Source organism: Colias philodice, chromosome 20 (assembly GCF_061535455.1).
Source record: "Colias philodice isolate Cphi_HAF_F1 chromosome 20, ilColPhil1 Martin Lab GWU primary, whole genome shotgun sequence".
NCBI classification, from domain to species: domain Eukaryota; kingdom Metazoa; phylum Arthropoda; class Insecta; order Lepidoptera; family Pieridae; genus Colias; species Colias philodice.
Window position 1 is genome coordinate 1,606,067 of NC_143105.1, and position 26,262 is coordinate 1,632,328.

A 26,262-nucleotide genomic window follows, 5' to 3' on the forward strand; every position below is an offset into this window, starting at 1 on the left:
AATTAAATTCAACATAAGTTTTTAAACAGAAACAGTGATATTTTAACAATATTGCAGTTTTTAAGGTACCTTTTATACAAATAAATTGATATGAGATGACGCAAAACCATTTTTTTTAATAAAAATGTTAAATAATAATTATTAAGAACATTCAATTATAAAATGTAGACATGATTTCGCACATTAGGGGCCCCGTTTCGCGAAATCCGTCCCTGTTAAAAACTATACGCATCTACAAACTAATTACAATATTTTGATAATACAAGTAGAATTCGAATAATATAAAGATATTTTTAAGGGTTTATACATAAGCAATAATTAAAAACGTTGAGCACAGAGAAAAAACTACATTATAATTCATCTAAAAATTATACAAAATAGATATATGTACTTATCATTACATATATGATACTCAATGACAATTTAAAATCAAGCTTTTTTATTAAAGATGAGATTTTTTAATTTATCAAAAATATGGGAGCATAAAACATGTTTGTATAAGAATAAGCATAGCGTACAAAATTTGTTAACAACTTATCTTCATTTATACTTATTCCAAAAATACATTTCATTCAGGCAAGTTAAGAAAAATTAAGAAAATATTAAAATTGACAAACGGTTTTTGAATAAAAAAAAGTACGTTCATAATTTATACAATTAAAATATGAAAAAATAACTCGATATTTCATTAAATAAATATCCTTTTTAAAAATGTTATCAACATAGAAATCTAAATAACAAGACACATAGAAGTGCTATAATGTCATAATTCGTATGAAAACCGCTGTCGCCAAAATCAACACATTCAAACCGAAAGCTAAACAGTACACACAAGTAAACTATGCCTTTTATTGGACAGCTTGATTTTAGTGAAAACTAACTTAACTATTAAATTAAGCTTTTGAATATGTATCCTAACGCACGAATTTACGGTTTATTTTAGAATAACATCCCTAAGTATATGAGACTTTTTGCTCCAATACGAACAAACGTGATAATAAGAATGGTCGACTGTGTCATTCATTGTTATTTCGATTACTATGGTGACACTCGTAATACTTGTAAATATTCTATAATTTTAAGGAAAAACGGCATTATTTCTTAAAAAAAAATATTTTCCGATGAAATATTATTCCTTTATAAGTATAGTTACAACTTGTGGAAGAATTTCCGCAATGGGAATTGCTGAAACACACCATGTATACACTCATACGTCTCCAGAGCAACTGAACAGTGACGAATGCACTGGTGATGTGAAAATCACCTGAGTGGCGACAAGGTCACGCACGCTTACGACTTCTAGTGTCTTGTTATTTAGATTTCTATGGTTATCAACCATTTTAATTATGTAGCATTTTAAATTGAAATTTAAAACAAAAATATGAAAAATAACTCCATTCAAATCTCACTACAAATATAATCCATTTTAATAAAAAAAAACATTGTAATTAGTCTGCAAAGTGCCTTATCCCCAATATTTAAGCGTTAGGCACATTCCAGATGCGCGTGTTAGCGTCCTGTCCGACCGATGCGATCGTCTCGTCGTCGATCCACACCGCGCCTGTTATCTGACTTTGGGGGTGTGCGTCTGAAAATAATAAATTATAATAATTAATAATCCTACTAAGTGCCGATTTCTCAATGCTTGGATAAAACTTATCCTTCCAATAAAGTATTACACGATAATATTAAAATAACACGTAAACTGTCAAATACGGGCAATAAGAATACGTTTTTAAAATGGTAGTTTTATACATTATTCGACGAATAAGTTTTATCCAAGCATTGAAAAATCGGCCCTAAAAATAAAATGAATTTTTAAATTATCTGCACATGTTGTGACATCACCACTGCTCTAAACGGTGGCCTGTAACCTCATAGGGGGTCGCGGAAGAATTTCAACCAATACCCGCGGCCTTAACCTTAAATAATAACCTTCAATTAAAGCGGCTCGACGGAACACAGTGGGGTTTTAGTCGGTCTGTAACCTCATTGGAGGTCCGTTTCCCAGCAGTTGGAAAATATATGGGCTGATGATGATCACGCAAAATCCACAGGACGTATTGATATTAAGCAGTGATACTTATGTATCAAAATAACATATAAGCACTTAAATCTACACTTGTGAAATTAAATATCTCACATTATAAGTTAGCTGTATCACGCGGTTATAACAGCATAGTTACGCTCTTATTGGATTATAAATAGCGTGATGATATTATATACACTATAAATTGACTAAGACTGAACGAATTTTATAGATCAAACCCGTAGTTTCCGAGATTATTGCGTTCAACTAAACACACAAACAAACTCTAAGTTTTATAATCTATACTAGTTTGTTTGCTCCGCGCGGTTTCACCCCCGTGGCCCCACCCCTGTTGGTCGTAGCGTGATGATATATAGCCTATAACCTTCCTCGATAAATGGGCTATCTAACACCGAAATAATTTTTCAAATCGGACCAGTAGTTCCCGAGATTAGCGCGTTCAAACAAACAAACTCTCCAGCTTTATTACAATACTAGCTTACCGCCCGCGGCTACGCCCGCTTTGTCTAAAACCTAATACATTATATACTAAAACCTTCCTCTTGAATCACTCTATCTATTAAAAAAAACCACATCGAAATCCGTTGCGTAGTTTTAAAGATTTAAGCATACAAAGGGACATAGGGAAATGGGGACAGAGAAAGCGATTTTGTTTTATACTATGTAGTGATGCGTCTTTCCAAACTATACAAGGCCAGTACGCAACGGTGTGGAAATAATCACGTATAGTTTGGAAATAACTTTTTTACAAAGTTCTTCCAATCTATACAACAGCAGTACGCAAATACTTGCAAATACTCGCGTATACTTTGTAGTGAAGTAAGTAAGAATAGCGCTCCAAAACATACAGCGCCAGTACGCATGCGGACTAATCGTGTATGTTTCGGAGTAAGCGCGGCGTCTCTCCATTGCTCGCGTTTATATTATTGTATTGCTGTTTTGAAATCTATTATTAAAATGCATGTGTATTGTGTATATAATGTTGCGTACTGATCGTATATTTTTTGTATCGAGGATGCTTGTGTCTTCGTTCCCGACTATACTGCACGACTTACAATTGACAATAGTGCTAAAATGTAAGAATCTAATAAGTCCAGAAGAAGACGGTTGCGAGGCGACGGAGCCCCGCGAAGCGGGGCTCCTATTTTTGTGTAGTTAAAAAAAACTCGAACCTAACCTAACCCATAGGGGCCATAGGTAACCCTTATATCTGTTACCTATTTATTTTTCTAAGCTTACCTAATAATATTTTTATTCCATATTTTACTGAATCAATCAAGAAGAATAAAAGTAGATAGATATATCTGTACAAGTCTTTGATTGCCTATATATTTATTATTTCGCTCAAGCGTAAGTGGTGTTAGCTATATTTAGTTATACATATTTTGCGTACTGATCGTGTATAGTTTGGAACGAAGAAGCAAGCATCCGCTTTACAAAGTATACACGATCAGTACGCAAAATTCGTGTATATATTGTAATAACAAACTTAAAAACAGCATTACAAAGTATACACGAGCAGTTTCCTATGGTTGCGTTCTGGCTATGTATAGTTTGGAAATACGCTGTAGTGATAGTGATATAACTCACTCTTAACAGTAAGATGTTTGGCCGGTGCGCTAACACTCCACACGATAAGCGTCGTATCCAACGATCCGGACACGACACGATTTCCGTCCGGACTCCACGACACGCAGTTCACACGGGCTGTGTGGAAGCCCCACTCTTTATTGTGGGCAAGCTATAAATAATAATATTAATATATTTGCACGCTCAACTACGAGCAGAATGTTTAAGGATCTATATTATCTGTATTCTACAAACATCTTTGTAATTCTACATTCTGCAAATAAAGCAATTTGAATTTGAAAATTTGAATTTAAATGCGAAAGTAACTCTGTCTGTCTGTTACTCAATCACGCCTTAACTACTGAACCAATTCGCATGAAATTTGGTATGGAGATATTTTGATACCCGAGAAAGGACATAGGCTACCTTTTATTGCGAAATATGTACCACGGGCGAAGCCGGGGCGGACCACTAGTATATAATATTTTTGGTTTTATGGCATTCAAATGCTTTATAAACATAAATTTACTAGCATCCGCCCGCGGCTTCTCCCGCGTTTTCAAAGAAAAACCCGTATAATTCCCGTTCCCGTGGGATTTCCGGGATAAAATCTATCCTATATGTTAATCCAAGTTTCCCTCTATATGTGTGCTAAATTTCATTGTAATCGGTTCAGTTGTATTTGCGTGAAAGAGTAACAAACACACACACACATGTTTACACACTTTCACATTTATAATATTAGTAGGGTAAGGAATAGAAAATATTCGATCACGAGGCGGAACTCGAACCCGCATCTTTCGCGCCATTCCGGGGCGAATGCCTGACCAACTCAGCCACTCGTGACCCGCCAGAGCGATCTAATTTATTCTATTCTTTCAGTTTTATGTGTCTAAGGGACACAAAACTTTTATAAATTTATAATTATTATTATGTATATTGTGAAATGATTTTCAAACTTATCAAATTAAACTATTCTTCATAAATCGCATTTATATCTAGTACAAAGTAAAAAAAAAAAACGAAAGCTGATCTAAGGCTAACCCCTGAATAGACTATATAGTGACAAAAACAAACAAAAACCAACCTTATACTCCTCATCATAGAGTATCAGTTTCCTGTTAGCATCACAAGCCACCAAGTACTTGCAGTCGAGACTATATCTCGCGTCACTAATCAATATAAAACTATAAACGTAATAAAAAAGACGGGTCGCACTCCGGGAGTGCCGGCAGAAGTGAAAACTTGATTATTAACGTTGAGCATGTTTGATATTTTGGAATGGTATCCGTCTTACGCTTTTTCGATCAGGTCACGTGTCCTGACGCGAGTTTAAGATTTTATACCCATTACAGAAAAAGTGCTCAACGCCGCTAAAGAAGTTTTCACTTCAAAAACAAGCGAAAACCAACCTTATACTCCTCGTCATAGAGTATCAGTTTCCTGTTAGCATCACAAGCCACCAAGTACTTGCAATCGGGACTATATCTCGCGTCACTTATAGCACCTAAATGCACCAACTCCGTTTTTGGTGTCAATTCGAAACCGGATAATGTGTAAATGTGCACTTTGCTGTCGTCACCTGCGAAAAAATATAGAAATTAGGGCTTGTTTGAGTTAAAAAAAAATAAACAGTGAAAAAATATAGAAATGAATAGATTTTTTTAGTTAAAGAACATATTAACACGGTATTTTAAAGTGAAACAGGTAAAAAACTAAAGAAAACACACATATATCGGAAATTCAACTACCCTGCTAATATTTAACTAAAACGTTTGTAATAACTAAGAACATATGGATTCATCTTTACTTTTCACGGAAAAATGACCTTTTAAAATCGGTATAAAAGCTTGTTCCTTTGACCCGAGGCAAAAAAGATCACCACTCGGTAAATATGAATCTTTCGTCTTTATAACATTATTTATTTATTACATTTTATTGTACATACATGAGCTAAAATACATATAAAACTAGCAAACCCGGCGAACTCGGTTTCGCCACCACATTTCATTTTTTCCCGCTTTTCTGTTGAAATTTTTCCCAAATTTTTTTTGCTATAAACCTCACGGAGCCCGAGACCTTTCCAACGAATGCAAAACCGTGGAAATCGGTTCGTGCGTTCTGGAGTTATAGCGTCAGGAAGGAGAACCCGACTTATTTTTATATAGTAGAAGATAAACAAGATGAGTTGGTTAATATTTAGTGTAGATATATTCATATTAATTTAAACTTACCTCCAACGGCGACATCTTTATTCTGATGGTTAATCGTGACGCACGACGGTTCGTACTTTATCGGCAAGGAACCACGTTTGACTCCACCAGACAGTATGATTAGCTGAAAATTCAATTATTACACGATTAATATACTGAAATGTGTCAATAATAACAATTATTTTGCTCATATTCATATTAATTTAAGTTTATATTCCCTTTATTTTTGTTCAAAATAAAGAATTTTTGAAAATGTTGTTTTTTAGGACAAATATTTCAATCATAGTTATTTATCTAAAAATTAATAACATGCATTTAATAATAATAAAAAAGTGCGTGATATACAGGCACACTATTAACAGTTTAATTTTTTGCAATTGTGCATGGCCTTTGACAAAGCGACCAATGACTTTTATTCCTAAAAGTCCCATGTCCTCTAGTGGGGTAAGGGGCAGATGCGTTATGCATACATCTGTTTCACTGATCGATTTTCTTTAGGGACAAGTAGGTGATCAGCCTTCTGTGTCCTGCCAGACCGAGACATTTCTTTTCTTCGTCTCCACCGGGAATCAAACCCTGAATCGAGGCGGCGGTGGACTTTCTTTCCTATTTCAAAACAATTAAACCAAATATATAAAAAATACCTCTTTAACAGTAGCGACTATAGTAATATCGTCATCTAAAAGCTGGTCCATAGCGCGCGGCTGAGCTCCGAGCGGCACCGACTGTTCCGTGTATGAAGGTGCTTCGCCTAAAAATAAATATTTAACTCAAACATTTATTTATTCAATTAGACTTCTTCTAGAAGCACTTTTGAATAGTCATTACATATTTATACAATTTACCTCCTATTCGGTATTTAACACTAGCTTAAAAAAATCACATCATAATTCGTTAAGTAGTTTTAAAGATTAAGCATAAAAGTTTATTTATTCAGTAGTAGTAGTTACTGGGCTTCGTTTAGACGCGCATCTGATTCATCAAAGATAGAGATATATCTCTTGTTTTTTGATAGAGAAAGAGACAGATAGAGGAAGAGAGAAAGAGGGAGAGGGCGAGCGACGTATAAATAGATTTTAAAGACAAAAAATTGCTATCATTCTAATTTAAAAATTTATTAGTAGGCTTCAAAACACATGTTTCTTCTTCTTTGTCGATTCACTCTTGGCAGAGTGGTCGTGGTCACGTTGAGACGTCCACATCGGTGGTAGAGGCGGACACAGCTTTCCGCACGATCTCCCGCCATCTCTTCCTGTTACTAGACTGTCTGGCGCAGTCTGATACGCGAATTCCTACAGCAGATTTCACTTGGTCGGTCCAGCGCATTGGTGACCTGCCGCGCGACCTGATTCCTTCCACCTTTCCTTGTACTACTAGCCGCTCAATGGAGTTGTTATCTCGCCTAGACACGTGTCCAAAGTATTGCAGTATGCGCGACTGTACTACGGTCGATAAACGCTGTTTGATGCCGAGCTCTTGGAGTATGGACTCGTTGGTGCGAAACTCTGTCCACGATATCCCTAGCATCTTCCTCCAGCACCACATTTCTAGAGCATTTATCTTCCCTTTTTCCAACTCGCGCACTGTCCACGTTTCTGCCGCGTAAAGAAAAATGGGGAATACGAGTGTTTGTACGAGCTTGACTTTTGTGGCTTTGGTGATATTACGATTCCTCCACACTTTTCTCAACTTCTCCATCGCAGTTCTGGTTATGGCCATACGTCTTTTTACTTCATCTACGCAGCCTCCGTTGTTTGAGATCAAAGCACCAAGGTATACATAGGTCGAAACCACGTTGCAGTTCGCAATCTGTGTCACTTCGGGCGAATTGTCGTTGGCGCGGTCTACAATCATAATTTTGGTCTTAGAACGGTTTATCTTTAACCCAAACGTACGGCATACGCGCTCCATTTTGAGAAGCAATTCCTTCATACGGTCTGCGTTACTTGAAAACAAGGTAGTGTCATCTGCGTACCGCAAGTTTGCAATTTTGTGTCCACCAATCACAACACCATCGTCCCAGTCCTCGAGAGTGATTCGCATTACAAGTTCGGTGTAGACGTTAAAAAGTAAAGGTGATATAATGCATCCCTGTCGGACGCCCGCACTTGGATGGAAGCTATCTGAGAGGAGGTCATCTGTCCGCACTGAAGCTGTGCCCCCTTCGTAGAGCTGCCTGAGCAGGTGCACAAGGTGTTGTGGTGTGCCCATGTCCAGTAATGTTTTCCACAACGTTGGCCATAGCACCGAGTCAAACGCTTTGGAGAAATCCACAAAGCATATATATGTAGGCTTGTTGAATTCTCGAGCTTTCTCAATGATCTGACGAACGATGAGAATTTGTTCACGGGTTCCTTTTCCTTTCACAAAACCGGCTTGTTCAGGCGCAATTTCTCTGGACAAATAAGCTTTTAGTCGTTCGTTGATGATGTGTAGCATAATTTTGCTGGCATGTGTAATTAGAGCTATAAGACGAAAATTGCTACACTTCTTAGTGGAACCTTTTTTATGAAGAGGAGTGAAAACTGTATGAGCCCATTCAGAGGGCCATTTGCCTGTGAGCCATATCTTGTTGCAGATGATGTGGAAGATATGAACGCCCCGCTCTCCTAATGCCCTAATTGTTTCAATAGGGATCGCATCTTTTCCTGTGGCTTTCCCATTCTTAAGATGTTGAATAGCGGCTCTCACTTCTGACTCAAGAATATCCGGCTCCAGCATATCACTCGCAGGCTCTGTAGATGTAAAATTTTGCGACTGAGGGTCTTCAAACAAGGACTGACAATAGTTTCTCCAAACTTCCGATATTTTGTCGAGTTCAGTGACCACTTGGCCATTCTGATCTTCTATGGCCCAGGTTTTTGACGGCAGCGTTTTAGTAATGAGACGAATCTTGTGATGCAGATCCCTTGACTCATATCTATCTGCATGAGCTTCAACTTCCTTACACATATTGCGTAGGTAGGCATTATGATCTTGTCTGCATTGACATTGTATTCGTGACATTGTATTCATGTTATGAACAATGTATTTGAATATACTGAGGCGGTCATGTCTAAATCGTGTTGAATTTAAATTCGTATTAATTAGTTTGTATTGTTTCTTAATAAACGATTTTTTAGTATTTATTTATTACTAGCTTTCCGCCCGCGGTTTCGCCCGCGCAGTCAAAGAAAAACCCGCATAGTTTCCGTTCCCGTGGGATTTCCGGGATTGCGTCATTTTCCCGGGTTTGTTTGAGTTTGAGTTTGAGCCTATGTCCTTTCTCGGGTATCAAAATATCTCCATACCAAATTTCATGCAAATTGGTTCAGTAGTTTAGGCGTGATTGAGTAACAGACAGACAGAGTTACTTTTGCATTTATAATATTAGTATGGATTTAACAAACATACCTTCAGCCTTGGGCTGTGCGAATCTCAGCGAGTCATCAATACCGCAAGTGAGCAGAGCGCCATTTTTCGACAAACGCATACCGTTCACTTGGTTACCGTGACCCGAACCGGTTACCTTACCGCCCACACCTGGGGAAATAAATAAATAACATAAATAAATACAATATAATAAATGCAATAAGGGCCGATTTTTCAATGCTTGGATAAAAATTATCCGTCCAATAAAGTATTACACGATAATATTAAAATGTCACGTAAACTGTCAAATACGGGCAATTAGAATACGTTTTAAAATGGTAGTTTTATACATTATTCGACGGATAAGTTTTAACCAAGGATTGAAAAATCAGCCCTAAAAATAATAATGTTACGGAATTAGTCATAGGTTTTGAAAAGTGAAGCATTGAGTGCTATTTTATTTTAAAATCTTATTATTGCTTCACGTTATATTGCATCATTTATTGAAGACATGTCTTCAATAAATGATGCAACATTTATTGAAGACATGCAATATAAAATTATCAAAATCATATTAATATTTGAATCGTTTTTTTTTTATGTGTATAGTATTGTGTAGCCAAGAAAGTGTTGGTATGGTCTGAATTAATACCAACACACCAGAGCTAACATCACAACGCGGTTGGCGCAGTGGTAAAGTAACTGCCTACTGAGCCGACGGTCCCGGGTTCGATCCCCGGTCAGGGCAAATATTTGTGTGATGAACTCAATTATTTGTTTTTGGGTCTGGGTGTTATTATATATGTATTTATTAAATATTATATTTATCGTCGCCTAGTACCCACAATACAAGCCTTAATTGAGCTTACTGTGGGACTAGGTCGATTTGTGTAATAATGTCCTATAATATTTTATTTATTTATAATTAGCATCATAATGACTCACTTACCACAACTTCCGAACCAGAGACAAGCAAGACAAGCGTAAAACGTATGCAACATTTGTCCATGATATAAAGAATGAGAGTAAGTCACAACCGCTGCCAATTCAGAGGCAAGCATGAACACATGTCTAAAACGTATCTAACATTAATTATCTATGGATAAAAAATTACCATAGACCAATGCGAGATAGCATCATTTTAGCTAACCTACAACTTCCAGGTTTCCAGTGTTGATCCAGGTTGGATTACAAATAAATAATAAATAAACTTCCTGTCCAGAGACAAGAAAAAATCCCCCAATATTATCTATGGTACAAAACTCACCGGAACTAACATCCCAATGAGCGACGGCGCCATCATGGCTGGCGGTATACAAGCGTTTCCGGTCCAGAGACAAGCAGAGACACGTGATCGGCTTGTTGTGTCCGGTGATCACGCGTAATGGTGTTTCCGGATTGTCTATGTCCAGGTAGTTGATGTCACCGGACAGAGACACGGAGAGAAGGTGCTTGCCTTGCCATAGACAAGATACCTGCAATGAGGGTAATTTTATAGCAATATTTTTACATAAACATTTATATAACTTCTTATCCATACATCATTGTAAATGCGAAAGTAACTCTGTCTGTCTGTTACTCAATCACGCCTAAACTACTGAACGAATTTTCATGAAATTTGGTATAGAGATATTTTGATACCCGAGATAGGACATAGGCTACTTTTTGTTCCGGGAAAATGACACAATCCCGGAAATCCCACGGGAACGGGAACTATGCGGGTTTTCCTTTGAAACGCGGGCGAAGCCGCGGGCGGTATGCTAGTAAGTCATATTTTCTCACTTGATGGATGTTCACTATCGTTTTGGGGAACATGTAATGCTCCGATCTCTAGAGCTAAATTAGCTATAGCTAAATTTCATTTTATTGAATATCTATATTTCATTGTATTCATTTCATTTCTTTCGACATTTACTCGACTGTTAACTATCTTATGCTGTAGCCACACACTGCTCTACTCGCGCGATCAATCGCGACGCTCCTCACTTGTCATTTGCCGTGTCTCACGAAATGGAAGTTGAAACGGTGGCAGCGTGCGCGCTATGTATTTTTAGTATAGCTAATTATATTAATGTCGATAGTAAAAAGACATATACATCATCGTCGTCGTCGTCCTCAAACATAAAAAAACATTAACACTTTTTCATTTGACCATTCCATGCTTGGCGACGACATAATTATTAATTTCCAATTTTCCGGACTGCGATCGCGAGACTATGTGGCCAGGCATTCGCACTGGTACTGCCGGTCCTTTGACTCGCGCGCAAAAGCCGACTGTTATTAATTCGATGATTTATACATTTGCCGCTATTGGAACATGAGAGTAGCTCTACTATCTATGTAAATGTATCTACTTATCAAGTTTTTTCCTGTTTCCCTATATTTCTATACATATCTCACCTGCTGGTTTTCAACAGCGGACCCCATGGGGAATAGCACGGACCTCTGCATGGTCTCCACGTCCCAAATCGCACAGGTTTTATCTATTTGGTCGCGGAAGAATTCTAACAAATACCCGCGGCCCCATCATTTAAGCGGCTCGACGGAACACAGTGGGGTTTTAGTCGGTAAGAATCCGACATAACCCACGGCTCCTTCCCCGGGGGCCGTGGGTATCTTTGGAAGATTTCCCCACTATAAAAAAAAAGGTTTTATCTATTTCTATACATATCTCACCTGTTGGTTTTCAACAGCCGACCCCATGGGGAACAATGTGGTCCTCTGCATGGTCTCAACATCCCAAATCGCACAGGTTTTATCTATTTCTATACATATCTCACCTGCTGGTTTTCAACAGCAGACCCCATGGGGAACAATGTGGTCCTTTGCATGGTCTCTACATCCCAAATCGCACAGGTTTTATCCCCGGAACAGGAGAGCAATTGCTTCCCATCCGGGGACCAGCTTATACCGTACACACCGCCTTTGTGCGCTGGCGATCCGATCTGTGAAGATAAATTATTAAAAAAAATTATAATCATTATGAAAACAAAAACAAAAACATCACTACCACAATAATTATGATGCTTACTACTACATAAATCAAAATCCATCAAGCGATTTGGCTTGTAGAGCGTGCCAAAGAAATACATAATAATAATGCACTCGAAAAACATAACTCTCCTTCTTGTAAGAAGTCAGTCACATAAATAGTACTTATAAATTAACAATTAGATAATAATATTTTATTTTCCATGAATGCAATATATATATGTACATATTACTATTTATTTACCATTTTATCGCATTTTGCATATATCAATATGAATTTTTTAAAGTGCTCACTTTAATTTCTCATGGTAGACAGGGAGGAAAACGCCTCTCAAACATTTATTTATTAAATTAAACTTTCACTAAAGCCGTAAAAACCATAAACCCAATTATTACTCACCTCTCCCTTAAGTTCAGACGTCTGTCCGTCAAACAGGAAGATTTTCCCATCGAAGCCCGCTGAAGCGAATAGCTTCCCATCCGGACTGTACCTCACCGCTTGGGCGAAACGTGTGTGTTCCTGTAATTTATTAAAACTTATTAAAATAGATCGAAAATTAAATATCGAATATAATAATTATAAGTACAGTATTCTGTACTGTACACCTATTGGTGTCCTACCAATTCTGTAGTTAAAAATATATGTGAATAATTCACCATAGGTGCTATTATTTTTGAGTTTATCTGTGCTAAGTTTAAGCTGTTTATAATCAGTACAACAAATACGTATAATAATTTACAAGTTGTTTTTTGTAGTGTGGAAGACGGGTTCTCTCTAAAAATGTTATGAGTTTAATAAGCTGAAATTCCTTAAGAATAACAATATATAACATTTAAACATTTTATGTATTAGTTATTAAAGAAAACAAAGTGCACGCATTTGAGTATGTAAGAATATGTGTTGATAAATGATTGTAAAACCGTTAGTCGACCGGTGAGTTTTTTTACAAATATTTTAACATAATCACCTGTTTAGTACACTTAAACTTGAAGGGTGGTCCTTCAAACACAGCCAGCGTGTTATCCTCCGAGGCGGTGACGATACGGAACGGCCGAGCCGGTCTGAAGTCCACCGAATTAATAGCTTTCGACTGCCCACTGATCTCTCCCACTGATGTTCCAGTCTCTGACATGAAAACGTGGCCGAATCTGCAAGTTTAAGTTACATATATAGATACTAGCTGCGCTCTGCGGTTTCACCCGTGTGACTCCGCTCCTGTTGGTCAGCGTGATGATATATAGCCTATAGGCTTCCTCGATGAATGGGCTATCTAATACCGAAAGAATTTTTCAAATCGGACCAGTAGTTCCTGAGATTAGCGCGTTCAAACAAACAAACAAACTCTCCAGCTTTATAATATTAGTATTACCACAAAACTATTTAAACACAGTGTAACTTTAAACCAGGGATTTGTCACTTTTAGTTATGTCTATGTGAAATACGACATTACGATAAAGTTAAAGTTTTTTGTGGTAAAATAGTAAATTTTTAAAGATTACTTAAAAAATTCTAATACAATACTATTCTACACTATTCTTCTTACCCTTTTATGTTTCTACACATCTAAACCTTTAAAAGAGCAACTATGGAGTTTCTTGCCAGTTATTCTCCATAGATACTGCTTTCCGAATCGGTGGTAAATGCAAAAAATGTTATGACGATTCGAAAGTGCTTTTATAAGAAGTATAATTGAATAAATAAATGTTTGAGTTTGAAATGTTTGAGTTTTGATTACTACATAGTACATACCTCTCCCTCCCCTCGCCAACAACCACCATCCTCTGGTTGTCAGAACTCCACGCGATGTCCTTAATGGGCCCTCCGATCGGCTGGAACTCATTCTTGAGTATGTGCTCTTTGTTAACTGTGTCCCAAATACGCACTTTGCCCGACACATCTGTAAGCATTTGATGTAGTTTAATATTGTAACATACTTATTACTTGGACATATTATCTTAAGTATATTTGGTAGGTCGGATTGAGATTCTTCATTATATAGTATATTTTTTTATGTACAAGGAAATTTAAAAAATCGGTTTAATACTTAAGACACATGACGAGCAGAATTTAGTAGGTGGTTGTACAGAGATTCTTAATATAAAATAATAATACCTACCTTATAATTTTTTAAGTAACTATAAAGAAATCTTAAAAATTGGACTACTTTTTCCTAAATGAGCTGATTGACAAATAGAGAGTGCAGTTTTTGTAGTACATACTATACATAGTATGTATATAGCTACAATATAAAATTCATCATTGACCATCACCATCATATTTCATCAGTGCGATGCAAAGCAGGTAATTTTTTTGCATTATAACTTTACATTTTATATTATCCAATATCCACACATTATTTTAAAGATTCGACTACAATAATTAACATCAAAATAGAGAATAACAAAAAAGCTCTTATCTCTAAAATCATCAACTATTCACAGTATGTTAGAATTACTCTATCTATCAGTTGTTATTTAAATGTATGTGAAAATATATGCACGGGAAGATCGCCAGAACAGATAAATTAATCGCTTCCACAATCAAATCAAATGAATACTAATTTCTGTATTCCTACAAACTACATGGCTTGAATTTTCTTTGCTAGTATATATTTATTTTACACTCATAAATATTTTCAACTCTAGCTGTGCTCCGCGGTTTTACCCGCAGTGTTCTGCTCCTGTTGGTCTTAGCGAGATGATATATAGCTTATAGCCTTCCTCTATAAATATGCTATCTAAAATCGAAAGAATTTTTCAAATCGGACCAGCAGTTCCTGAGATTAGCGCGTTCAAACAAACAAACTCTTCAGCTTTATAATATTAGTATAGATTAACATTTTAAAGAATAAAGAGTGTAGTTTTTGCATGTTTGTATGTTCCAACCCGGTATAAACACTGAATAATAAAAATAGATTAGGTACTATAATATAAACGTCGGAAATGAAAAAAGTTATGTAGAAAATTCATGAGGCGATACGAACATTCCCAAGCCAACTCTTGAATAACAGTAGTAGTCATCAAATAATCGTATTATGTATTTTATTGCTTACACATTGTAAATAATTGTACTGAATTATTTACAATGTGAAAAAAAAATTACAAATTACAATTATTGTCAAGATGTCAAAGAAGTATTAATAACAGTGGGGAATTTGTGGTGGCGCTGGACGACCTATATAGATCTGCCATTTTTATACATCTAAATCTTCTTCTTCTTCTTATATATAAAAATGAATCGCAAAATGTGTTGGTAAGCGCATAACTCGAGAACGGCTGAACCGATTTCGATAATTCTTTTTTTATTATATTCCTTGAAGAACGAGGATGGTTTTTATGTAGAGAAAACGTAAATATGTACCTACCACGGGCGAAGCCGGGGCGGACCGCTAGTGTATAATAAATAATAATATTATAAAGCTGAAGAGTTTATTTGTTTACTTGAACGCGCTAATCTCGGGAACTACTGGTCCGATTTGAAAAATTATTTCGGTGTTAGATAGACCATTTATCGAGGAAGGCTATAGGCTTTTTATCATCACGCTAAGACCAACAGGAGCGGTGCACTGCGGGTAAAACCGCAGAGCACAGCTAGTTTGAAATAATACTGCTTTATAACCTCTCTCAATTCATTAAAAATATCAGTATAATTTCCAACTTTAACCCATATATACCTTAAAAACAATTACATTCAACAACACTAACGATACTATTTTATCTTAAGCATTACACCATGATAACAAGAAAGGCGTGGAGGCGCCGCGGCCGATTACAAAAATTACAAGAAGTTTATCTTAGATAATACCGATTACCGCTGTAATCAAAATTCAGTTTAATAAGCGAGCATTATTTTTATAACACGTTACGGTCACGGTCAGTCGCTCACGACGTACTAAAAATAACATTGGTGTAATGACTGAGGCGCTTTCCGAGTGCCGACAGTATTCTACGGTTATCGACGGCTTTTGTCATGGAAACCTTCCGAAATACATCTATATGGAGTAACGGTTAATCCTATGAGCATGCAAAGCATCATAATATTCTTGAATATGATTTATAGTCAACATCTCAATCTAGAGAATCCTTCCAAATTTGTTATAGCTAATAGAAATATAGTATTTGTTCTGTGATAAATTTTATCGATGTTTGATTCAGTTTATTACGTGTGGACTTTTCAATGCAGAAATTTTACGCACTTTTTAAATGTTTTAAAAACTTCGTCACTTATTTTCACACTTTTTTATCGTTCTGAATTCTGATATATTTAGATTAAGCTAGTCGACTCAGCCCGCGGATTTACGTGGTAGGTACAAAAATATAAAAAAATCGACAACCTGCCAACGTTTTATTTCCAGGCATAAAAATCTCAACCACATCGATTCAGCAGTAAATGAGATTCAAATCTTTATTCAAAACATATTATAACTACAAAAAAATGAGTACAGTTGCTTCTTGGTAGATAAGGATGCAGAAAAATAACACAAAAATGTCAACTCCACATATTTCACTGATCCATTTATATTGAGCCGATCATATCCGGTTAATATGGAACCCACAAACCACAGAGTGGCAATATGATATCCGGAAAGCTAACCAATTCAGATCAATTGTTTAAAATTATGATGAACTCTATTGTCAAAGACATTAGGTACAGAACCGCGCTGAAATATATTTTGGGGATGTGACGTCATTTTTGCCAGTGGTGAGGTCAATGACCTTAAAAGCCGTTTAGGAACTAAATAACAAGATTAGCATTAAAAAATACTGCGAAAAGAAATCCTAATTAATTTAAATATGGCGATGCACTTATCAAATAAGCAACGACGACTTTAAATTCGTATTCGCTCAATTTTTAATGTGATTGCTAATTTTTATCCGATAAACATTTTTACGGTTATTAATACCTTAGTTTTTTGTGCATTGAATCTTAGACCATTCTGCTGTAAGTCGATTGCGCTATAATCAACTGAACCAAAAATGATAACCAACTTTCACTTGAACAAGCTATCTTTGGCTAATAAACTTAATTTGTAAATAAAAAAAGTAACTGTCGTCTCTTCGGCTTTCCGAACCGGTGCTTGATGCTAAAAGTATGTTATGATGCTTCAAAAGTGCTTCTAGAAGAAGTCTAATTCAAAACATAAATGTTTGAGTTCTAGTATTCTTACAGAGTAAGCAAAACCAGAGTAAGAGAACATTTTATAAAAGAAAATGCACATAGCCTTAATAACCTCCATATTGTCTATTATAATTTTCTCATCATTGTGAGAATGTATTTACATTTTCCCTTGTCTTGATGTGATCTAGATATTGTAATAACTAAAGCGATGTTTTCTCTAGACGGTTTTTTGCTATGTTTTGTAATAAATATGCGTCTCCAATTTTTTTAGTTCCCATAATATAATAATAGAAGCTCAGCCAATATTATATACTTATAGCGAATAATATTTTTATTTTATTTCACTATTTCATTTACGCTTTTTTACAATATGAAGTTGTCAGTTTATCCTCTGTTAACTAGACTTTCGGCTGATGATAAATTTAAATGTGTTGAGTAATACCTACCTATTATAAAGAGGAAAGGTTTGTATGTATGTATGTATAGTTTTCACGCATAAACTACTGGACCGATTTTGATGAAATTTGGCACAGATAATCCCTGAGAAAGCCCCTGAGAAAGAACATAGGCTACCTTTTATTGCGAAATATGTACCACGGGCGAAGCCGGGGCGGACCGCTAGTTTCGTATACTTTTATAAGGCAGCTTTTAAAGTACAAGCATCACGATGATAAATCGTTTTCATAGCGTTACAATGTTGAATAGTCGAATGAATATAGAACAATATAAGAAGTCGATATACCTAATGAAAAGTTCCCAAATCTAGTATCCTCAAATGCACGATCCTAGTTAGTATAATAAAAAATTGGTTGTCTGTAAAGTTGGTTTACTGACGATAGTTGAACGTGACAACGTCCGATTGTGCTCCTTTGTCGCTCGTTCCGCGCTCTCGCTTGCACTTCAAGCCTTACATGGAACGCCTCAGAGCGAGGTAACGCCGCATTCATGTTTTTTCGTTCGTGCAGCCGGCTCTATCGAATTATAAGACGTTGTCACGTCAAAAATTGTTATTGTATTATCAAACTTTGCTGAATAAGTAGAAGATCCTTGAAATCCACACATTATGTCGACAGTGGAACAAGTAAATTGTCAGCATATTACAAACTGACGACGGCGTTTGTGAACAACAAAATCACACATATTTTTTAGTAACAGAAAAAAACAAAGGTATAAATGGTCTATCCAAATAGACTATCGCTTGCACATAATCGTGGATGTTAGGGATCCACGCTCCAGTTGGCCGAACTCCAAGCTACATCGCCTACTATCGCTCTAAAACTGTTGCTAACTTTTACACGCGAATTCATATCAAATTTCGCAGCTATTATTATGTATAGCTATCTCTGTCGCATCCGCTTGGTTGCATATTTATGTCCTTATTGCACTTGGAAGGAAGCTTTTTTCTCCGTCGGTAAAATGTAAGACCGGAAGTTGTTAAAAGTTCAGCTTATCATAGGGTAAGTACCTTAGTCATTACTTGCGAATGGCTGTACTAATTTTGGTAAACTTATTTTAATAGTTATTCTTTTCCATATTATATGAAGAACTAATTTAATATTAAGTTTTCTGGAACGATATCACACGAGTTTTAGTTTATAAATAGGTAGTTATTTCGAAAACTGAAATAGGTACATTGCATTATTAAAATTCCAACGCTATAGAGAAATAGAGCTATTAATTACCAAATCATATGTAGTCTTTTGCCCCAATTACGAATTCTGCTGAATTACCTTACCTCGATAAGATTATACGATAAACATAAACATGTTGATGTTATTTTGTTGAAGCTATTACTTACTACAATAACACAATAAATTAAATATTGAAAGCGATCAATATATCCATTCATTCATTCATTTATTTCCAAAAGAAACGTTATTTTCTACCATTTTTATATTTTATAGATAATGTTACGGAACCCTTCGTGCGCGAATCTACTTGCACATAGCCTGTTTTTTGATGTCTATAAAAATTACTTAAGTGCAATCCGTTGGTTCAATCAGGCATGTTCTGTGCAGAAAAAATACATTACATCTATTTATTTCAATTTGTTTCGGCACAAGACCACTGAACGAAAGTACATACAGTTGATACACATTTTAAAACTTGTATTCGTATAAGCATAGGTGTATTTGAAGCCTGTAGGTTATTACAAACTAGAATTTACATATATAGATGAAGACGAAATTGTCATGTTCTCATTTCTTGTACAATATAATATGGTGAATATTTCTAAAACAACGTTCTTTAGTCGCATATAAATATTTACAGTACAGTAGTTAAATTTCTAACAGTACGTAAAACGTAAATTCGCGTTGTTGGTCCAGAATTCAATCGTAAATAACATAATGCAAGCATTACTTAGAACCTTGAATAATTTCTACTACCATATTAATAGTCCCACATTCAAAGAGCGACTCATACAAACACACATTACAATTCACAGGGTTGCCAAAAACAAATAAACACTTGTTTTCGTTAAATATTGTTCTGGAGTAAAATTTTTTCGATATGACGAAATTATTAATTGTGAAGGCCCTTGTCTACTGGGGCTTATAGTGCATTTTAAATAAGTTTTTTCGATCGGTGGTGGCTAGCTAGATCGAGTATTTTTAACACTACACTCCGCCCACGGCTGCGCCCGAAAGTAGAGCTTCACCACCGTAAAAAGTAGCCTATAGATTCTCTCTAGCCTTCTTTTTATAATATCTATCCTCTAGGCTCTAACATACAACTAATACAATCTCTCAACTGTGCCGTGAAAAAAAGACATACAAACACACTAACAAATTAAGAACAATATTTATGAGAACTCTACTAAATATTTATTTATTTATTTATTACTGTAAATAAAACCTTCTTTTGATACAAAATATATATATACTTATTAAATATATTCAGAAACAGTATTAAAATAAGTGGGTTTATTATTTCGTTATTAATTATTGGAAATGACATAATTTGGTAACTGGAATCAAATTGGCAAGATGCACTATTTTATTTTGGTACATTGGCTATTTATAAGTGAACCCTAATTGTATATTTCTATATTTATTCTACTTATAATTATACACTTAGACATAATATATTTGAATATTGTATTGTGTAAATATGAATTTCGCAAACAAACAACAAACATAGCAAAAATTCAGAGATTTTTATAAATGCTGTAAGAAATTCCTACACTAGATATTTATGAATAACATATTTGCGTAACCGCAGGACATAACTAGTGTAATATAAAACTGATATCATAAACAATTATTAAAGGCATGAGTCAGATCAAACAGGCAACCCTAAAACCTTGGCACCATATTTGGAATTATTCATGAGAGAAGCCATATCAGTAGCCTCTACTTAATTAAGTTTTAGAGCACTAATGAATATTTTATTTTCTTAAAGGAAAATAGCTCAGCAGCCCTATAAAATTATAAAGAGGTGATTTGTGTGATTAAAATTATTTTTCCACACCATCAATAAAAGAAAATATGAATAATCACAAATACAACTACAAAATAATAATTTCCACTTATAACTTATTTGGGAGTGTCATATTTTTATCTTAAATAAATATAAGCAAAGTCAAGCCATATCAATCCATACTAATATTATAAATGCAAAAGGGTCATTTTCAAAATATTTGTACATCACGAAATTGTCAGTAAACTGTTTCGTTAGGAAATGTCAGGAAGTTGTAAAAGTAAGGCTGTATTCAGAATAAGGTAATATTACATATAAAAAAGTAAGAAGTCACTAGTTAAAAAAAAATATATTTTTAGTTACAAAATAATCAAGAAACAATCAATTTTTATAATTCTCTGTTTGGTTTTCCTTTTATTTTCTTCTATCATTAGCTTCTTTCCATTTTTGTCTTCGAGCTTCTTTTTCACTGTCATTAAGATCTGATATTTTTCTTTGTCTTTGTTTCACTTTCTCGAGGTGTTTTTTTCCTTTTCTTTTCATATTTTTCAGGGTTTTGCTTTTTTAGTTTTTCAATGTATTTTTTTGCCGTTCGGCACCGGTTAGCGGCATTCTGAAACTAAAAAAAGCTGTTGGATATATGTATTTTGAATAAAAATAAAAACAAAAGTAAGCATCACTCGTGTGGGTGGAAAAGCGATCAACACTAAATGCAATAAGGCAAGCGTTATCCCATCAGAAACCACTTGTAAAATTGGAGGCCAAGACTCACTGATCCGCTTTCACTATAAAAAAGTTATCAGATCCCAGGAAAAGTCAAGTCCCTAAGCCCGACTTTACTAACCCTACATCATGGTTTAAAAAAGTATGGCCTGTAGTTACAAAAAATTATCTTGAGAGATTTATTGTTTTTCTCCTTTATTTTTATTCGTTACATTAATTTAACACACATTTTAATATCTTATTTTCATACTTTACACATGAGACCACAGCTTTACCGTCTACAATTTACTGACGTCAGTAAATGTCAAGAAATTGTACGTCAGTAACATGTAAAAAATAACCTAAGAAATACTTTTACACAAAACATAATCACATTTACCATTAGATTGAAAGTGTAATCTATTACTCTAGTCATAATTTAAGTATATTACAATTGCGGTAGGTGAATTCTTCAAAATGTACTTACTTTTGTTGAGAATACGTCGTTAGGAAAATGTAACTAAATTTTTTGCACAGCACACTACAGGACTTCTTCCATGTCTGGACGACGAACAAAATGGCGGCGCGTTAATGTGACCTTACTTTTCGTGACATGACCAGTTTTGCCAATGATTAGAGTTAGATTCCTCTTCTTTGTGATACAAGAAGTTGGTTAATTATGTCAATAAATCAGTGTCACGAAATTGTAACGATTGATAGGGACATTTTATAATATGTCATTCTTCGTTTATTTAAGGTAATTTAAATAGTTTAATCTATCAGATATAACACTTCAAACATTGCTTTTTAATTATGATACAAAAAAATAGGAAGTTTCATACAAAAATTCTGATAAAAATATTGGTTTTCATTGTCGTCCACATAGGGGACAATAAAAAAATGTATGGAGCTTTTTTTGTTACTTTATTTTCACATTAAATTTATGTAAGAATTTGAATCGCAATTCATTGCTTTTCATCAGAAATGATATGCAGTATGCTTAAGTTTAGTCTGTAAAACGTTAACAATGATTTATTTCAGTCGTAACCATATTTTTTTCGAAGATTTTTTAGGGGGACAAACATTTTGTAGTAATGTACAATTATTTTGAAAACGACCCAAAAGTAACTCTGTCTGTCTGTCTGTCTGTTACTCAATCACGCCTTAACTACTGAACCAATTTGCATGAAATTTGGCATAGAGATATTTTGATACCCGAGAAAGGACATAGGATAGGTTTTATCCCGGAAATCCTACGGGAACGGGTTTTTCTTTGAAAACGCGGGCAAAGCCGCGGGCGGAAAGCTAGTTGTTAATAAAAAAAAAATTAAAATATAAGGTACATGAAATTGGATCATTATCAACAAATAGGCAAGCAATTTAAGAGATTACCAAAATGTAATATTACAAGTAATCTCTACAACCTACATATTTATCAAATAGATCTTTATGCACCACTAGATTTCCTCCCGCAGCTTCGCCCGCGTTTTCAAAGGAAAACCCACATAGTTCCCGTTCCCGTGGGATTTCCGGGACCTATCCTATGTGTTAATCCAAGTTACCCTCTATATGTGTGCTAAATTTCATTGTAATTGGTTCAGTAGTATTTGCGTGAAAGAGTAACTAACATCCATACATCCATACTTACAAACTTTCGCCTTTATAATAGTAGTAGGATAACAAATGATGAATTATTTTTTAATTAATCAAATATTAATAATTGGCCACAGGTGTTAATAGAGCTATTAATAATTTATATAAGTGTATTAACAAATTAATTTGTCAAACCAAATAAAGGTACATAAATAAACACAACATATGATAAGATATGGCATTATATGACCTTATAAGGACATAGTTGTAATGTATGACATAGACACACACATTTGATGTATGACTCACACATACATGTCGTAAACACATTTAAAGGATATCCACATTCATGTTTTCTTACATTGATGTTCTATAGAATGATTTTTAATTTAATTCTTTTTGGAAATTAATTACTCTCAAAATAATTAAGTTTTGAGAAAAAAATAATTTAAAAGAATTTTATAATATTTGGATTATAATAATTTCATTGAGTTTTAGTTTAATTTAGTAGTAAGTAAGTATTTAATAAGTTGAATATTACCTATATGTTTAGTAAGTCATAAAAACAGATAGAAATTTATTTGTATTCTTCGAATATTTGCATTGTCCATTATCAGATATTTTGATAATCTTGAAAACGACTATGAAAACTACGTAAATAATGATAATTTTATGGTTTTAACTTTATTATTTTCAAAAACATCTACTTTTCATTATTTTTATTTTTTTCAGCATTTAAGGTTATCATAGCATAATGGTAAATATCTTAGAAAATACTTTAATAATCAAAAAGCACTCACCACCAGACGCAATATAGAATCCACTTGGGGAGTACTTCGCGACGTTAACTTGGCAAGAATGTTCAGTGTACACATCCGCGATAGCCGGGTTCTCAATATCCCGAATTATTACGGAATTCCCGTTGGTATACAAGAAGTTCTTTCCTTTTGGGTCACCCCCAAGCACCAACGGAGTACCGCGCTGGGTCCTCGGCAAAGCCGCGAGGGTATATTCTGCGAAAGAAAGCACTTACTCACAACCAAAACCCAGAGATTCCACCTATCTTTCTCATATACCACGGCCATGCTCCGAAACCTCACACTTTTCACGCTGAAACTTACTATTCGAATAAGACATTCTTATAAGATGTTCTTCTTACTATTATAATTAACACTGTACACAAATTATTATTACTTTCTAGGCTTTTTGACTTATATGGTAAAACAATATCAGCCGCTAGCACTCCATTCCCAAAGGCCAAAAATGACGTGACAAACCAATGTTGCCAACTTGCGATAATATCACAATCACAGATATACGTAGACAGACGCAGATATATCATACCACCATACCACAGATTAAGTATGTGTTTATTTCTGGTAATTTATTGCAGATAAAATAAAATACATAATTATGTGCTATTCGAACTTAGGGCGTATTCAGAAAGAAAGCTTGAAACTTATAAGCGCTTATCGGCGCTTGTCATGTTCATATATTTTCCTGCGCGGGTTGACAGCACTGACAGGAAAATATATGAACATGACAAGCGCCGATAAGCGCTTATAAGTTTCAAGCTTTCTTTCTGAATACGCCCTTAGATCATTAAGTAATGGATAACACTCGCAGGCGTTTCCCCTTTTGCCGAGGTATAAGATTATTCGAATCGAAAAATCTTATGCTTTCATAAAAACTACTTGCGTAATCGATTACAAACACTCTGCGTATTCGTAAAACATTGAAAGGACGTCTGCGAGTGCTCCGCTAAAAATGCCGTTTTGCACTGTCAAGTCTTGCAGAAGCAATTCAAACATGTCGAATATTAAAAAAGATGGAATAACCTTTAATTTGTGTATATTTTTTTATTTTTTTAACGTACATTTCTAATTAAATGCAATTTCTAATAATCGTCGATGTATCGTTTAGCGATATGATCAAGACAAATAATCGAGTCATGTTTAGAGAGAGAGAGAGAGAGACGAGACTATAATGGAAAGAAAATATACAAATTTAATCTTTATTAACTAAGAGATAAAGTTGAATTTAAAACGCGATAATGAACCGCATTCCTTACGAGACTATCTTTTAAAGAAATACAAATTTAATCTTTACGATATAAGTTATAAAGTTGAATTTAGAACGCGATATTGAACCGCACTCCACACGAGACAACTTGGAATGAAATACAAATTTAATCTTTATGAACTTATAGATAGAGTTGAATTTAAAAACTCGTCGCTTAAAAGGTCGTAAATTTTTACGACTTTCGTGACACATATTATTTTTGTGAATGTGTGATTGTGTTTCAATAGTGTGAGTTACCCTCCCCGCACCAAAATCAGCAGAAAGTTTAGTTAGAACATTTGCCAGCGTACTCCATCCATTACTTAATGATGTAAGTATTCGAAGCTTTTCCAATACATTTACTGTATCGGATTAAATCGAAATAATTTGTTAATAAGTTTGTTAATGATAATATGAATGTGCATTTATTAACATTTTTTGAAGTGAAACTTCTTTATCGGGGTTGGACAAAAATTTAGTGTAACATTTTTGCGTTACGCCGTACGCGTGACATTTTTGCGTTACGCCGTACGCGTGTCAGTTTTGCGTTACGCCATACTCGTGACATTTTTAAGGTCATAAAGAAGTTTCACTTCTTACGTGTGTACTCTAGTACACGCATACATTTTTTTTTCTATATAAAACAATGTTCTTTCCAATCATTTCATTTAATTTTTATATACATATATAAACTGTGTATATAAAATAAATAATAGACACATATAATGCAGAAATTTGGTAGAAATGAAGTAATAATAATAACGTTTAAAATAAAATTTACCTGAAGAGTTACATCGATGTTAACAAATAAAGAACCGAGAACGGAGGTTAACGTTATTAAAATATTTTTATATATCGCTATAATTTGCATGGTTTTAAGTTGAACAATTTGAATTTATATTGTGATCGCCACCAAAAAAAATATTTACAAAAAGTTGGTGGTTTTATCTAAGGCCTTTGACACACTAGACGGAAACTCCGTCGCCGAACTTCCGCGGCGGTCAATCCGTTCTATACGGTACCAGCCACACTGAATATTCAGTGGCAGATCATCAGTCGGCTAACTGCCCTTATACGGTGTGGTCGTCACTGCGAGTTATCCGCTGAATGTGGCGCGATGCATACAAATACCTGTAATGCAACGTTGCCGATCTTACGCTGACGGAAGATCGGTGCGCGGACGACCGATCAGA

General features: G+C 34.9%; 1 protein-coding gene across 1 annotated transcript; it reads right to left on the reverse strand.

Moving 5' to 3' along the window:
- Window positions 1–1,183: 1,183 nt before the first annotated feature.
- On the reverse strand, window positions 1,184–24,289 carry flr (actin-interacting protein 1 flr). The gene is made up of 13 exons (XM_089707837.1): window positions 24,130–24,289; window positions 23,809–24,021; window positions 13,925–14,072; window positions 13,143–13,323; window positions 12,575–12,694; window positions 11,964–12,128; window positions 10,451–10,658; window positions 9,226–9,354; window positions 6,477–6,583; window positions 5,854–5,956; window positions 5,032–5,201; window positions 3,641–3,791; window positions 1,184–1,588 (listed from the first exon to the last, which is right to left on the reverse strand). The coding sequence occupies exons 1-13, from the start codon at window positions 24,143–24,145 to the stop codon at window positions 1,479–1,481; spliced, it is 1,821 nt and encodes a 606-aa protein (XP_089563963.1). The 5' UTR covers window positions 24,146–24,289; the 3' UTR covers window positions 1,184–1,478.
- Window positions 24,290–26,262: the final 1,973 nt, after the last annotated feature.